Below are 17,728 nucleotides of genomic sequence, written 5' to 3'. Positions count from 1 at the left end.
AGCACACTCTGGGTGAAACCCCCAGTCAGGGGCAGGCGAAGCGTATGCTCCGTAATCTCGTTAATTCAAAACCAGGGAGCATCTTGTCTTAGAACCTCTGGGGTGAGATGGTCCAGTAACAAAAGAGAAAGGGTTGGAGGAAGAGCTGTTGGTAAGAAGGCGCTGATGGAAGCTGAGGTTGCAGGCAGGCAACACTGTAGATTTTAGAACCGTGCTTCCCAAGCTATGGGCTTGAGAATTATTGCAAGGGACTTGCACATCCCTATAGATACCAAACATTAGGTATAATAAACTAAATCAATAAAAATCTCTAATAAATACACACACACACACACACACCTTTCAAAAATGTAGATTCAATGGTGATGACTCAATCACGAGTTCATTTACAGGATTGTTGACTTCAGAGTTGCTTTCTGTCCATATGTGTTTTCTAAATCAAACCATATGAACAAGTTAGCTTCTGTCACATGGTGATCTACTGATGCTGAGACGGATGATCGTGCCAGGAACAGTCAGGGATGACAGGGAGAAATGAAAGCAATGCCTACAATTTGTGCAACGTGAGGCAAAGGCCCCATGACGTGGCCACGGTCTGCTCAGCAGTGAGGCTTCCCCAATGCTTGGGCAACTGGGGGTAGCAAGGAGAAAGAGATTTCTAGTAATTCATTGGACTCTATGCCAAACTGAAGCTGTTTGGTGCTCTAAGAGTGGGTTTTATCAATGCCGTCTGAGAGTTGGGTTGTGAGACCCAGAGTCGTCATTTACAGAGCGGTGCATATATCAGGCAGCCTGTGATAGGCATATAGATTCAGATTTGAGCAGGGCTGTTCTCCGTCACTCAACGAATAGAGTTGTTTGTACCTACTGTGTGCTACATGACTCTAGCAGTAATAAGAAGAGGGTACATGTACTAATTAGTATTACCAATACTAGCTCTGCGCCAGGATGCCTGAAACCTTTTCTTGTGAATGAATAGATATTATTGTCCCCATTTGACGGATGACAGAATTGAGGGTCAAAGACATTAAGTGAGTTGCTCAAAGCGAGTACAGTCCAGAGACGGAACCCCAAAGTCCAACGCTTAGCCACATACCTTGGTCAGGATGAACATGCGCTTACAAGCTTCCAAAGGAGGTGATTGTGGACCCTGGAATTAAGTTGACCCTCAGCCAGTGATTCCCAGCCTAAAACTCATGGACCTCTGTGAATCCCAAAAGATGAGGGTAGACCTTTCCAATTACTTTTACTATTTCAAAAAATGCAAACTTCTTCATGGCGAGATCTTCTTCATTTTCTCTCCCGATACTAACACAGTGCCTGGCACACTATAGTTGACAAGTTAATGAACAAATGAATATTTTTCTCTTTTTGTTTTTGGCTAAAATTTGTTTCAGTGTAGTGATCTTGATTTTCTCCTGTGAAGAAACCCTAATAAGCAATTGTACATAGTTCTGGTATATGCAATATTAAATAATAAATATATAATTATTTGGATAAGTGAAGTTGGTTCCAAAACTTAGATCCCATGAAGGGAAACATGTATAATATGAGAGATCAATATGGAAATCACTTGAGGACGTGGAAGTGAAGGCATTCAGCTCTCCGCGATAGACTGCCATTTCCCCGCCCTCCAGGGGTAGTTGGACACACCCAGGACACCTAAACCTCCTCTGAGCTCCAGAGAAGTGCTGCGAGCCTGAATCCACCAGACCAATTTCTCTTGGGGTCCTGAGGCGAGAACATGGATATGAGAACCTTAATATTCTGTGGGACCAGCTCCTGACTACTCAGGGAGTGAAAACACCATGAGATTGACAAAAAACAATGAAGTCCTTATTGTACTCATTTGGGAAAATAAGAGATACCTTTGAAAAGCTGTGAGCCAATCTGCTGTGGAGCTGGAAGTGGCCTGAAAGGGGTCTTCCTTTTTTTCCATTTTTATTTGTCTTGTATTGTGTCTCTGGCCACAAAAGAGGACCTAGGATAGGCAGTGTCGTTACCTTCTGATTCTTTGAGATCAGTTCCGTCCCAAGTGGTTCAGGACACTCGAGGTCCTCAGAAGAGAGTAACAGGCATCATTTTTCCTAGTAAATTCCCCTCCCAGAGTGGACTATATTCTCATATTCCTCTCTCCCCCTTTCTGATTGCTGTCATCTACTCACGCCCTGCACGCTCACCTTATTCATTTGTGATAATATCTTCAGAAATCCATCTGTATTGTTTTTGCCTTAGTAGGATCATCAGGAAAAATATGAGAATTCAGTGCTTTCTTCACATTTCACCCAGAAAAGTAGTCAACTCTTCATTTCCAACGTCTACATAAAGACCTCTAGTGCTTTCTGCTGCCCATTGTCTTCTTGTCCCTCAGCTCCCACCGAGCTTCTCCAGTCATCACTTAGTTGAGACATGAATATGGCCTAAGGCTCAAATGCTCACAGGCATCCTCAATTTCCTTGTTTCTGGTCATTCTGCCACACCTGCCTGGCACAATCCCTGAATGTACACCTGGCCCCTGAGCACTGAGTAGATAATTGTCAACTCAAATTATGGTTTCCAGCTTCAGCTGGGCACTCAATGCCCGTTGATAATTCTCTTGTGTCAAACAGATGAAATTACTCCTTGACCCTTGGGTTTCAAGAAAATTTTTTGTTCTAATACAAATTAAACCCGGCTTGAAACCCATATGGCTAGTTTGAACAGAAGTCCTTTATTGATCACTATTCAGAACTACCTGTGACACCTCTTGTGGAGCAGCCCAGGGACATAGGAAATGGCCCCAATCTTGGGTATATGGGATTTGACTGTTGGTGGCCCCACCCTCTCTGTGCCAAGCTTGGCTAGAAGGTCTTCAAAGACTCAGCACATAGCACCCATCCACACAAACATCTACACAGTTTTCCCAAATCCAGTGTATTCAGTAATTTCGGATGTTCTCCATTCCAGGAGTTGGGACCCAGCCTCCAGACTACTGCAGATTCATTGTCTCAGTGGAGTAACACCCACAACAGTGATAGCAGACACTTAGATGGTGCTTATCATGTGTCAGGCAATAAAGGCGGCATGTACAGGAACTCATTTAATTTCTAAAACAAACTTCTGAGATATGCACTACTGCTACCACAATTATTATCATCCTCACCCATAAAATGGCACAGAAAGGTTAGGTAATTTGTCCAAAGCGTTACATATGATAAGTGCCCAAATTTACACCCGGGCAGTTTGGTTAGACAAGCAGCTTTCAGCTGGGGGTGATTTTGACCCCCAAGGCCATTTGGCAATGTCCGTGGACATTTGTGGTTGGCATGACTGGGGGCTGCTGCTGAATGCAGGGGGTCGAGGTCAGGGATGCTACTCGTCATCCTCCAGTGCCCAGGACAGCCCCCCCCACAACAAAGAACCCTCCGTCCCGCAGTGCTGACAGCGCTGAGACAGAAACCCCGGGGTAGGCCTAGGTCTTTGAAACGTAACGGCTTCTCAGTCAATGGGTTTGTCCAGGGCACTCGGATATTTTTTCAGTCTATGCATAAACTGCTCCCCTCCCCAGGGGATCCAAATTAGCCAAGCCTTGGGAATAAAGGACTGGCTACCCTCTGTGGAGACAGGGATGTCTGATGGTGGTGGAGTGAGAGTCGTGATGAGTGGCCTGCCTTTTCTTCCAGGTGAGTCTCCAGAGGCAAAAACACAGGAAAGTTCCTCAACAGGTCACCATAATCCGTAAATCATTAATATTTCATCCAGCTCCATTCTCTTCTCTCTGAGTCCTCTAACCCCACTCCCGAGGCCTCAAGCTTAGCAGATGACCTTACTCCTCTGTCATTGGGAATGTCAAAGCCATTAGGCAGGAAATTCCCAAATACGGATCTCTCTGATCTCTCCCACATCCCAGCTCCCAAATCTCAAGACCGTTTCAACGTCCACGCCTGCAGATACCAGGGCTTCTCTCCCGCAGTACGAATGCCTGCTGCACCCTCCTCTGTCCACCGGAGGTCGCTGTCCTATCCCGTCCTCCATGCTCTAGCTCCACTCTGGACCTTCCAGTCTTTTATCATATTGAATGGTGGTGAGGAGCCCAGGCTCTGCTGGATTTCAAATCCCAACGCTGCCACATATGTGCTGTGTGATCTTAGACAAGGCACTTAACTTCTCTGAGTCTCAGTTTACTCCTTGGTAATATGAGGAACAATGAGTGTCTCCCTTCTCAGCCTACTTTAGTAGGGCTAGTGCTCTTACCACCTCAGCGAAGTGTCTCTCACAAAGACCATCACAAACCTTCTAGTCGTGACATACCTGTACCTGCCTGGCCCAAACTTTAAAACAGCAAACACGCCTGAGAGCTGCTGGTCGTGCGTCATTTAAAACTGGAACGCTTTCCTCATTCTTTTCCGGTCATTTAGATTCTTTGCGTATCTTCAGAGCCCAGGTTCATCTTCCCTGTCTCCTCCTGCTCCTCCTCTTCCTCACTTCTTTCCTCCCTCTGGTCTGCATTTCTCCTCTCCCTTCTCATCTCCTTCAGCCTTTGCTTCTCCTCTTCCTCCTCTCCTCTCCCCTGCCCCCGCTTCTGTCTCTTCCTCCTCCCTCTTGTGGGCACACAGGAATGCGGCTGAGACTCAGCGGATAGGATTTCTTTGAAAGATGTCTGCCCACCACGGAGATGCCCCATGTGAACCACAGACCACTCTGCAAGCTGGGATATTCAGGCCTATCCTTCAAAGAACTTCCAGTCTACTGAAGGGCAGGTACCATGCGTGCTTTATCTCACTCTATACCCAACACCTGCTGCATAGTAAGCACCAATAAATACTCGACAGAATTAATGAGGGAATTCATGTTAACACAGCCCTTTGCTTGTACAGGTCCAGGAGGGAAAGTTCCTCCTAAATTCACTCAGTGAGTTAGTTGTTAGGTCAGCGCATCGGTTCAACATCCCTTCTCCCTCGGCTTCAGTCTGGCTGAGAGCCATGCGGCCCCAGGCATGCTGCTCTTCTGGTGTCTTTATAGAAGAAACGTAGTTTGCAAATGGTTTGGCTTTTTGCCTTCAGGGATTCCAGGATTCATGAATTTGGGTTTGAAAAGCACAATGAACTTTCCAACAGAACTGGGCAGGGCCAGGTCCCGGCTGTGTGTCCTTGGACACGGTTCAGTGTCTCTCTGACTCAGTTTCCACATCTCTACAATGGGTTCAGTGAACCATCAGTACTTGCAAGGTTCAGCCGGGACAACACGTGACACTGCCTTGCTCAGCTGGCAGCTGAGCAGGTGCTCCGTTGAATTTCTGAGTGAGTTTCTTTCTTCAGTGCAGAGGAGATGGCCCTGCCTCCTGCCCTTGTTCTAACCGCCACTCTCTTGGGTTACAGTGCATCAGGAAGACTCAGAAAATATTGCTAATTTATGCACCATTTGTTCCCCTGGATAATGCATTTGGGAAAATGTGAGGTGCCCACGTACCTCTAATTCAGGCAAGCCAAAGGCAAGCCGTGCCGCTGACCCTTCCGGAGAGAATGAGCACTTAACATCTAACACGGGTGACTGCTTTCTCCCTCGGCATTCGTGATGGTATCCATTTGCTTCAGTGGAGGAGGCCCCGGAGAGAGATATCACAAATTGAACGATGTAGCTTGATCTGGCAAGAATTTCTAGGGATTCTGGCCTGGGTTTCTGTAACTCCCAATAATAAGTCGGTGACAGCCCACGTTTACAACACACATAATGAGTCTCATTTTAAGATTCAGCTTTACCACCTACCAGCAGAGTGACCTTGGGCCAGCTGTGTAATCTTGCTGAGCCTCTCTAGTCTGGTTAAGCATTGTTGGGCAGTAACTAGGAGCCTGGGTTGTGGTGTGAGGCAGAGCTGGCACTGAATTTCAACTCCACCTCTTGTGACTTTGGGCAAATTAATAATTTCACTGGGCCTCAGTTTGCTGATCTCTAAAGTGGGGGTAACAGTAGCACCTTCTTAAGGAAGTTGTTTTAAAAATTAACAGCTAGGGGCTGGCCTGGTTGCATAGTGGTTGGGTTTGCACACTCCACTTCGGTAGCCTGGGGTTCAAGGGTTAGGATCTTGGGCACAGACCTACACACCACTCATCAGCCATGCTGTGGCGGCATCCCACATACAAAATTGAAGAAGACTGGCACAGATGTTAGCTCAGGGCCAATCTTCCACACGCACACAAAAATTAACAGCTAATGTGTTGAGAACCTGCTGTACGTGAGGCCCTTTTTCAGATATTAACTCATTTAATGTTCATAAAATCCCTATGAAATGTGTATGATTAACATCATGCCTGTTTTCCAGATAATGAAACTGAGACACAAATTACATGGGTTAAGTGATTTGCCCGGGGCCACACAGCTAATACGTGGATCCAAATTCAGTAAGTCTGGAGTCTATGTTCTCAAGCGCTAGACTGTGGAGTCCAGTGTCTGAAACTGCTTACAGAAGTTGGTCTGGCATCAGAATTTGAACTCTCAACCACAAAACACAGCACGGAGTGAGCAGTCAGTAAATGGTGTATGATAAATATTGTCATGATTACTACCGTTATTGTGGTTTCCTGTGAGGCCGCCAGATGCTGACCCACATCTGGACCGGGCTTGTGCTGAGCAAAGCGCCCCGCTCCGTGGAGCGGGGTGGGGGCAGGGCGAGCGAATTGGAGAGAGTGTCTCGTAAACACTCGGGGCTGTGAGAGCAGCTGTGTGATCCTGCGGAAGGATTCTCGCTTCAGGACTGTGTGTTGACGCTGATGTCACGGCTGCTCTGAGCACCCCAGATACTGTTAACGAGCTGTTCCAAGCCCAGATGTCGTGTTTTGTCACCATATGGTGCACGCTGAAGTGCATGGTCTTCAGACGGGGATGGCGTGGAACTCAAACGCCGAACCCCCGTGTGCAGAACCTCCTTAGAGGGGCCATGCCCTGCAAAGTGCTGCGGCTCTCCCGGCTGCCAGGGACCACGTCTCTATTGGAATGCCGTTCATTTTTTCAGCCAATAACGCAGAGCGTTATGGGGCAGCTACCATGGGGCGGGTACTGTTGGCCCTGGGGACATAAAGGTGAATAAAACATTGCCCGTGCCTTCGAAGAACTGAGACTAGTCATGAAGAACATGGGAACAAATCATGTTATGACGTTATTCTAAGCTCTGTGTAGAGGTAGTTACCAAGGACTCTGGGAATGAAAAACAATTAGTGAAAATCTTTGTGATTGGATTTTTTAAAATTTCTCTGCACGCCCAGCATCTAAATACCTTTCCTCCCAAAATAGGCAACGGTCAGGTCCCCTCTTCTACTGGCGAAGGTAAAGAGTCAGACATTCCTTCTCCCTAGTCCCTGGCAGGTGGACAGTGAACACATGACGTAAATGTCCATCTCCAACTTGGGTCTCCCTTGGACTTCAGACTCCTGTATCAGGATGATTACTCAATACCTCCTCTTGGGTATGGAACAGATATCTCATATCACAAGTCCAAAGTCAGACTTGGTACCTTCCCCCGAAACCTGCCTCTTTCCCAGTGTTCTCCACATCAATACACTGCACTACTGTTTAAACGTTAGCTCAGCCAAACAACCTTGGAGTCATCTATATGACACTCTCTCTCTTGCACATACATCCCACCCATCATGAAGGACCGCTGGCCCTACTTCGAAAATGCATCCCAATTCTGAACACCTCTTACCACGTTGCCCTCTATCCCTGCATCCGGGCCACTACCATCTCTAACCTGCTCTCCTGAAAGGGCCTCTTAGCAGATGGCTTTCCTTCCACTCTTGGCCCACTTCTGTCCATTCTCAGCAAAGCAGCCAGAAACAAATCTCTTAAAATGTAAATCATATCACAGTGTCCATTTCTATATTCTTCAGTGGCTTCTCATCACATATAGAATAAAACCCAGTGTCTTTTCCATGGCCGCCCTCCACCATCTGTTACCTGCCCTGGTCTCATCCAGTAGGAGAGCTGCGTCCTTTAGTTTTTGGGGAAGAGGCAGACTGGGAGAGGTGTAGAAATAGAAATAGAAGCTGGATGGAGGGACCAGGTGAGAAGACTGGCGAGGGGATAAGGGCTGAGAAAAGGCAGATTAAGACAACAAAACCAATCTCAACAAAAGCCTCGCCTTAGGACAGGAGATGAATGGCTTGTCATCATTCATTCGTTCATTCATTCAACAGATATTTACTGAGCACCTGCTGTTTACCAGGAATAAGTGCTAGGCACTGACGCTGGTATTGAGTTACTTTTGCTAAACCACTGAGCTTAGAAACCAAAGACATACGCACTCAGTGAGACCTTGAAAAATATCTTTAGGTTCTGAGCCTGGTTCCTTCTCTATAAAACTGGAATAATAATGATGCCTGCTCTGTTGATTCAAATAGTTATTTATGTGATGCTATAAAGAGCTCTACGTTTCTCTGATGTGGTACTTAGACTGGAAGGTCCGTGGAGGAAAGGACGATGTCTGTTTTGTTCACTATTATATTGCCATTTATGGAAGTGAGCATTTATGGAACCAATGGGTGAATGAATGTAACTGATTCAGAATCAGTTTTGGGAAGGGATACTGCTACTTCACAGATTTTGAGAAGCTTAAGGGTATCTTCTTACTGGCAAAAATCCTGGGTAGTTTATGCCACAGCAGTTGTATCTTGGCTCAATGTGATGGTCTTACCATGTGTGCCCCAAATGGAGGAGCTCTCCTAAATTGCATGGTTTAATTCATCTGTAACATGATGATCAAAGTTAGTTCAGCTCCTCTCATTCCCTTTTGCACTGGGCACTGGGCTAGGCACGCACTTACTCTCCTACACACACTGGCTTATAGGCTGGCTACCAATTCATCCTAGCTGCTTCAGATAAAAGTCCCAAGATACGCAAAGATCTTGAGAGACTGTGGCAATTAGCTGAAGTGAAGGAGATAAATTCAAACAGGGCACAGGGTAAAGACAAACACTGAGGTCTAAGAGATGAATAGCAGAGAAACGAACGGGAAGAAAAACCGAGCAGCTGTTCCTGCGCTAAACAAAAATGCAAAAAAAAAATAAACAAGCTAAAATACATCTGAGGGACTAAAATCTGGAAAGGGCCGTGCAAAAATAACTATCTTCAGGTATTTTTTGCATCAACATTTATTTAATATTTTCATAATATGACATGAGTTCCATAGTACGAGAATACATCGCTTCCATTGAAATAAAAGTAGGACATCAGTGTATTCCTTCAGTCCCAGCTGAGCTAACAGGAGGTCCCTCGTTGGTCACCAGCCTCCAGATCGGGAAGTGTGGTTGATGATATTAGCTTGAGTCAGAATATACTTTTTTGCTAGATCAGTTCCTTAGTTCCGATTGTTCAGCTTGTCCATTTGGTCAAATGTAAATATTTTTTCCTTGCTCTTCTCTAAGAATTTTTGTGCCAATGATCTGGTGCACCTGGCTTAAGTTAAAAAAATTCTGACATTAATTGGGCGTTATGCTAAGTGATCTACCTGCATTATCACAGTTAATCTTCATTACAATCCTGTAAGGGAGGGACTCTTATTAGCCCTGTTTAGTAGATGAGAAAATTGAGATTCAAAGTGGGTTGAGTACCTTCATCGAGGTGACATGGGTAGTCAGAGCACATGTGGCTCTCCAAGGCCATGTTCCTTGGCCCTGTCCCTCCAAATGAGACAGTTAAATCTGGTGAGAGCAAAACAGGCTCACAAACGCAAAGACACGCAAAATACTTTGGAGAATATGTTCGTCCAGGACGAGCATGATTCCGGCCGGGGCTGTTGCTTTGATCTGAAAGCTTCATGCTGCCCAGCTGTTATACACTAACGACTTCCAGCTCTGTGTGAATTTCTCTACCAGGCAAATTCCTCTTGCCTCATAAAAGTGCTTGCTGAGAAAGCTCAAAACCCAGTAGCAATTAATTATTGACAGAGCATGTGAATTAGAGATAAAAGAAAAGTCATTCTTTCTCCACACACGCAATAGTAAATAAATTTAATTATGGTAGAGGAAGCTGAGGGATGTGCGTCGGCATTAAGTTTTATTAGCTGAGACATTTAAAAGCATGTCGTCGTAACAAAGAGGGCTTGTGTAATCCTAAACGTAGCACTTTGGTGCAAGGCTTGCAAATGAATAGGCTTAATGGAGCGCATGGGGGCAGATGGCCTGCTGCCCTGACAGGTATTGAACAGGTTTATCGTCAATTAACGTTGGTCTGCACGTGCCTATAGCAGATTGACTGTGTAATAGACCTGAGCCTCGCTGTGTCGGTGACAGGCCTGCCACATCGGGATTGGGGGACGAAGAGCATCAAACTCCCTCAATATCTTGAACCTTCCAGATAAGACAAGGCCACTCTGAAGGTGAACAAGGATGGAGGGGCGGGTTTAGAAATGCAACTGGGCAAGGAAACCAAGAGGCGTGGGCCCCAGTGTGGGGTCTGCCACTGGCTCACTGGGGAACTTTGGGAGCAAAGAAAGAAGAAATCCCAAAAAAGAACCAAACCTATGTTAGATGCTTTCATATTATATGTTATTTTATTCTCACCTGAACTTGAGGTAAGTTTGAGGATTTTACAAATGAAGATAATAAGGCTCGAGGATGTAATTCAATTTCCTGAGGTCATGAAGCCCGTGTGATTCTCTATATCTGGGCTTCGGTTTCCTTATTTGCACAATGATGCCTTTGGACTAGGTCAGGGGTCAGCAAACATTTTCTTCCAGAACCACATAGTAAATATGTTTGGCTTTGTGTGTCATATGGTCTCTCTTGCAACTACTCCCCTCTGCTGTTGCCTTGCAAAGGTAGCCACAGACAGCGCATAAAGGAATCAGTGTAGGTATGTCCCAATGAAAGTTTATTTATGAGCATTGAAATTTGAATTTCGTATAATTTTCACGCATCCCAAAATGTTATTATTATTATTTGGGGGTTTTTCCCAACCATTTAAAGATTAAAAGTCCTGGGGGCCGGCTCCCTGGCCGAGTGGTTAAGTTCCTGCGCTCCGCTGCCACGGCCCAGGGTTCGGATCCTGGGCGCAGACATGGCACCACTTGTAAGGCCACGTTGAGGCAGCGTCCCACATCCCACAACTAGAAGGACCTGCAACTAAGATATACAACTGTGTACAGGGGGAGTTTGGGGAGATAAAGCCAGAAAAAAAAAAAAAAAGATTGGCAACAGTTGCTAGCCCAGGTGCCAATCTTTAAAAGAAAAAGATTAAAAGTCCTTCTTAGCTGCGAGCCCTACAAAAACAGAAGGCGGGCTGTAGTCTGCCAATCCCTAGACTAGATAATCTTTGAGGTCTTGTTGAGCTCAAACATTTTCGGAAAGCCACTACAGCAATAATAATATCCTTGATTTATTAAGCTCTTACACATGCCAGATTCTGTGCTAAACACTTTACAAGCATGATCTCCCTTAATCCTTACACTGCCGTGTGAAGTAGGTGTTATTATCTCCATTTCAGAGATTATAAAACTAATACATAGAGAAATTAAGAGTATATCTGGGTTAAACATAACTGGTCAGAGGAGGAGCGGCAATTTAAGCCAGGTGAATAAGGTTCCCGAGAATGAACGCGTAAGCCTTTTGCTGCCTTTTCTGATAATACTATAGTCAGAACTATACTGAGACATATAGTTAAAAAGAACTGCCAAGTGTTTATCAATGACTTTTATCTAGTAGCTCCCCACTAGGCTATTTATCTCACACATTTCATACCAAAGTTAAGATATTTCTGGATAGGAATAACCAGGGTCTTTCCTTTTCTTCCCTCTTCCAGAAATGTGATGCCTAAGACTTTGGATGGACAGATAACCATGGAGAAGACGCCAAGTTACTTTGTGACCAGTGAGGCTCCCAAGCGCATCCACTCCATGGCCAAGGACATCAAACTCATCGTGGTGGTGAGAGACCCCGTGACCAGGGCCATCTCTGACTACACCCAGACACTGTCAAAGAAACCGGAGATCCCCACCTTCGAGGTGCTGGCCTTCAAAAACCGGACCCTGGGGCTGATCGATGCCTCCTGGAGCGCCATTCGAATCGGGATCTACGCTCTGCACCTGGAAAACTGGCTCCAGTACTTCCCCCTTTCTCAGATCCTCTTCGTCAGTGGCGAGCGGCTCATAGTGGACCCTGCTGGGGAAATGGCCAAAGTACAGGATTTTCTAGGCCTCAAGCGTGTTGTGACTGAGAAACATTTCTATTTCAACAAGACCAAGGGGTTCCCTTGCCTAAAGAAGCCGGAAGACAGCAGTGCCCCGAGGTGCTTAGGCAAGAGCAAAGGTCGGACTCATCCCCGCATCGACCCAGATGTGATCCACAGACTGCGGAAATTCTACAAACCCTTCAACATGATGTTTTACCAAATGACTGGCCAAGATTTCCAGTGGGAACAGGAAGAGGGTGACAAATGAGGCTAGAGATGTGGAGGGAAGGCAAGTGAATAGTTAAGGAGGCTCCTTACCTGAGTCCTGAACCTCCCAGGGTCTGCAACCTCAGCCTTGCTAGAGTGCCAAGTAGATCTCCTCCTTTATCCAGTCAGGAATACTTCCAATGCTGTTGGCTTAGGCAAAGGGATGGATCCCATGGCATCCTCATAGAGGAACCAGCAGCATCTGGTTGACCAGATGGCCACCAGAATCCACTGCTAATTCTCGTCTTCTGCTAGTTAATAGAGTCTGAAGACGGAACAAATAGCTGTCAAGGTCAGAGACAGTGCCATGAATGTTTAAGTGATAAAAAAGAAAGGAAGGTCTCCCTTTGGGGGCTCTCACTTTGTTTTGGGAAGCCTGAGTTCTAGCCCTGTGTCTGGCAGAGGCCCCTGCTGTATAAACGTCCGCTTTGGCGTCTCCCCAGAATGTTAATTGTGGCTGAGTGCTCCAGGACTCCGAAGGAGCAAGGTCCTCCCTCTAAGGTGTCTCTAGCCTTCTCTTTAAAGGTCTCATCCCACAACCCTTCGACTTCCTCTCTCTTCATCTTATGAAGGCAGAGGCATGCACGTTCCTCACCAAAAAAAGCCAATACCCCTGGAAGCCTTCTTTCTAAGAGCCCTCTAAGGAGGGTTGAGTCTCTCTCTTCATGAGCAGCCCAGGTTGTGGAGAAGCCCAGCATATGCCCTGGTGTTACACTAAGGCCCGCAGGGCTGCTCTCAGAGCAGTGTGCTTGCAGCTGACCTCAGAGCCCTGAAGTTGGGAAAGACGAGTGCCACATCTGGGAGGGAAAAAAGAAAGCCAGTCCTCTTGGTGGGAGGTTTCTGCACCTGAAGACCCTCTCTCAGCACCATGGTTCTGAGTCATGCTTTTGGGGTGGGCTCTGTCCTTTAGGGTCCCCAGAGGGGCAAGGACCCGAAAGTTGGCATATCTTTTGTTATGAAGAACCCTTAGCAGCACAAGGAGGAGGGGACCAGTCACCTGTCTTCTATTTGCCCCACCATTCCCCCCTCACAGTCGTCTCACACTTCCTTTGCTGTTTTCAGAGCTGGCACATATTGGGGCAGTGACAAAAGGGCTGACTCCATTTGTCAGATGCAGTTCATGGGGGTGGGGGAGCGCAAGGGCTGTCTGCAGACACCCCATCAAGGGCTGCTGAATAAAGTGTCCCTTCCATTCATTCGATTCCATCAAAACACAGCATTCGACATGAAGCACTGTTCACAGATCTCCAAAACCGGGAACTGTTCTAGTAAAATTGGAAATATGTATGAGTGGGGGAGGTAATCTGTTCAGCTGTTATTAAACTGTCATTTCTCCTGCTAAATGAAAACCGTGTTGTTATAAAGCTTAATGCAACCTGATTAACGGGTTTTGATGGCGTGTTTGTGTTGTCACTTCCATCCCCACACCTACCCCCATCCCTCGAATTCTGGGAGTATCCCGTCTCTGATATGGCCAGAAAGACGCAGATTTGAGAATCTTCCAGGGAATCCCGTCTGCAGGGCAGGAGGATTCTTGAAACAGCGCAAAGGAAGTGGTCCCTGTAAGGGGTACAGCTTTCCTTATCTTAACCAGTCCCGGCAAGGAATGGACTGACAGGCCCGAGTCAGGAACAACCTTACACATAATTTTTTTCCAGATAAGAAAGTGGATATTGAACTGAAAGTAACATGTCTTCCTTCACTACCAAAGTAAAAGAAGATATAGATAAAAATAGACACACACACACACATACCCCTGTTTGAAGGAAGAAAATTCCTTCTTGTTCAGAAGAGTGTCCTGTGGGCTGGCTCATTTGGGGCCTTGTTTTATGAGCAGAGAAAGGAGTGGGTCTAGTTACACACCAGAGTCAGCTGTGCAGCTTTTCAAGCGACAGCTTCCTGAGCTCCATTTCAGACTTCTTGAGGAATCAGAATCTCTAGGTGGGGCCCAGGCATCCATCCTTTCAAAAACATGCTTATGGAAGCTGGGATTGAGAACAACTGGAAGAAAGTCTTACCTGTTTCTTTCTTTATCCTCTCATCCTCCCTCCCATCCTTTTATGCTTTTGTGGGGATTACTTCCAAGAAAAGTGGCCCTCAGGGTTTCTGGCTTCCTTGGATGAACATGGGCTCTTTTGGAGTTCAGTGGCAGCTAGGTAAGGAGTGAGATTATCCCTTAGGGGGTCAAAGGAGCATCTCTTGTAGGAAAGCTTTACAGATGTTTTTATGCCAGCTAAGAATGACCATTACTCTAGGCTGCCTTCATCTCTTCTATCCTGAACAGACACACATTGATCAGCCCCTCAGTCACACCTACTCTCCATTTTCCACCTCCCTGGCTGTCTACCTGTCCCCGTAAACCCAGAACATCAAGACCTTAAGTGCTGCTTATAAAGAAACCTAGTAAGTATGTGTCCTCACATAAATATGACAAGCAAATCCATTTTTAATATGGTTGGCTGATGGTTAATAAGCCATTCTGACCTGGGAAATAAAAGTGGGGGATCCCTCTTAAAGTATTCATACACTCTTGCATGTAACCGTAGGCTAAAATTCTCTGGAGAAATCGAGCAGAAGCCTAAGCCTTGAGATCTTGAGGATTTTTATTTTAAAGGTCTGTTTGGCGATATGGTTGAAAGCTCATGGTTCTGAAAAGAAATGCAAACTTGACATGTTTAAGTTCTATTTTCCACAATGTCTGCTCTAGCTTGATCCCTGTGACTCAGAGTGAGCCACTAAGCCGTGTCCCCTTCTTCAGTAGGGAAATTCAACAAAAGAATTATTTCCTATCCAGAAAAGCTAAGTCAACCTGCTAAAATAGAGTCAGGTTAATAATACTTCCACCCTACTTAAACATGAGCATTGCAACTCATAGGAGATTGAATTTTGTATTTGATTTCAATTAGTAAAGCATAATTATGTTTAATTTTCTGTTCTCCTCCCTTCCCTTGAATGGATGATTCACAGCTCTGGAAAGCTTGCTGCATGTGGTTCAGAGACAAGAAAGGGAGAATTCAACCTTCCAAATGGTGCAGCTGTCATTGTTCCTGTATGAATCTCTTTATGCCAGTATCGTTCTATACCTCAAAGGTATGGAAGCCTTGACCTTGTATTTAGGCCTACCAGCTCAAAAAATAGCAACGATAATAACAAATACATTCAGCAGCCCCATTTATCTTTAGACTATATGAAAACCACAGCTTCAAAGTAGTAAAGATGTGGCTGTTCACTGAGAATTCCCTGCAACCTTCAGGGGCCTCTCAGATCAAATTTTAAGTTCAGGAGAGTGGCCTGCTCAGTACCCTGGACCAGGAGTCCTAATCTGAGCCTCACTTCTTTACAATCTCGACACCTTGCTTCTTCCATCTTCTTGTCTTTCCTTCCCTTTCTCATTTTCCATCCTCAACCTCCTTGTTCCCAAAGAAAACTGTGTGACTACTGTCAGGAGGAAGGTAGCTGGGTTTATTGTTGCCACTATCTGTGTCTTGGACAAGTAGCATTATCTATCTGATCCTTAATTTTCATATCTCTAAAATAGGCATATTTAATCCTTACTGGTTTACTATACAGAGTTTCTGTAATGACCAAAATGAATTAATAGATGAATAGACATGTGAAAAGAATAAAACACTTCATCGACTCAATAGATAGTGATGAAGTGATGACGATGATGGTGATGCTGATGATGGTCATGAAGAAGATAAAGAAGGAGGAGGAAGAGGAGGAGATGGTGATGAAGATGGTGATCATAATCATGATCATGAAGGAGATGAAGAAGGAGGAAGAGAGAAGGGAGGAGATTAGATACCCCTTCCAGAACAATATGTCTTTATAGCGTTCCAAGGGTATGTCTTTACTCAAACTGGACAATTATGAAAATGCTAAGAGAAAGTGAAGCACCGTTGATTTTTCTCAAAGCTAGGGCCAGAAGAAAAGTTGTGTATACATAGCACTGACCCGGCTGGATTTCAGGCATTCAAATACACAACCTTCTTCCTACCCGGGTCAGGACCCTCCTCCCACCCCGCACACAGACAGGTTCTCACTCTGGCCTTGCCCTCGCTCCACACTCAAGGTTCTCTTAGATACAACGAGGCACCAAGGCTCATTCACACAGGGCCAAGCAGATCCTCTTGAGACGGCAATGGGGTGAAGTTTTCAGGCTTCCAGGCTGTGAATTCTGTACCTGGAGCTCTGACTCCTAAAAGTTTAGGTGGAAGACAAAGAAGAGTGAGAACCAGGGCAGGTGCTTGGGAGCAGGTCTCACACGTTTCTGAAAATAAAGTGGGGTTGGGGAATCTCCTCAGGTTCTTTGTGTAACAAATCGGGGCGGGGAGAGATGAGTTCATACGATTTCCAGCTTCTCAGGGGGGTAAGGATGTGTCATTTTCACATATAAGATGTACATGAAACCCCTTTTTTAATAGTGAAATATCTTATAATAGTACATCATCTGTCATGAAGGTGGGAAATAAAGGCCGAGAAAATGTATGAAATGTGTGTCCACTGATAGAAAACAGGCAAGAATCTCCAGTGTCCCTGGTACAGGAAAACAGCACTGCTGTAGTCAATCATGTTTCATTCAGGCTATTATTCCACAAATATGTACAGAGTGACCAAGTGGCAATTGAAAGAGATGTGAAGAGAGCAAAGCTGACTTGCTTCAACAGGGCTCCCAGCCAAGTAGGGAAGATGGACGTGAAAGAAATAGGTACGGTAAGGTTTACAGAGTTACCAGAGGGGATGCCCAGGGTGCTGTGGAAACATGAAACCGGGGTGGGGGGGGGGGTGATAACTAACTAAGGCAAAGGAGAGGCCACCAAGTCCTTGCGGCATCAAAGACCATCCTCAGCAGCATTTTGCCTCAATCATAGGACTATTCTCACGCTCCAGAGTTAGACTAAAGCACAAGAGGTAGACACTAGCAAAATGAAAGATAAAAAAAGTACAAGATTGGGTGATTAAGAAGGCGAAACGGCAGCGATTTGGGGAAAGAAAAAGAAAAGTGTGCACGAGGGCCATTGCTATCACGGATAATCTTTTCTCAGAAGAGAAGCTGCTGTGGTCTTTTCTTTAAATGACTATAACCAAGTCATTAATAGGGAACATAAATCCTTCCAGAGACCACCCATAGCTTCCTTGGCATTGTCTAAGGCCAAGGTCAGATGAAAACCCTCTTCACTTAGCTGTCAGCTACTTGTAGACTCATATAGCGAGAAGGAAACAAAACCAACAGAAACCTAACTTCTTTGAAAATGTGCTGAAATCAATAATAGCTCAGATGAAAACATGCTTACACACTCACACATCTTAAGTTGGATTA

At 45.5% G+C, this 17,728-nt stretch overlaps 1 protein-coding gene across 2 annotated transcripts in view; it reads left to right on the top strand.

Moving 5' to 3' along the window:
- Positions 1-13,785, top strand: part of HS3ST4 (heparan sulfate-glucosamine 3-sulfotransferase 4) — a 74,055-nt gene extending 60,270 nt beyond the window's left edge. Inside the window, exons 1-2 of one of the 2 annotated variants that reach the window (XM_070568276.1) lie at positions 6,299-6,377; positions 11,770-13,785. In XM_070568276.1, coding sequence (XP_070424377.1) covers positions 11,777-12,406 — 630 coding nt within the window. In that variant the 5' untranslated portion in view covers positions 6,299-6,377; positions 11,770-11,776 and the 3' untranslated portion in view covers positions 12,407-13,785. Of the gene's footprint in view, positions 1-6,298; positions 6,378-11,769 lie in introns of those variants that run through there. The other variant, XM_070568274.1, reaches the window with a different exon arrangement.
- The last annotated feature ends 3,943 nt before the right edge of the window (positions 13,786-17,728 follow it).

The sequence above is a fragment of the Equus przewalskii genome, chromosome 12, assembly GCF_037783145.1.
Source record: "Equus przewalskii isolate Varuska chromosome 12, EquPr2, whole genome shotgun sequence".
In the NCBI taxonomy this organism is placed as follows: domain Eukaryota; kingdom Metazoa; phylum Chordata; class Mammalia; order Perissodactyla; family Equidae; genus Equus; species Equus przewalskii.
The sequence above is the reverse complement of the archived record's forward strand: the minus strand, read 5'-3'. Positions and strand labels throughout refer to the sequence as shown.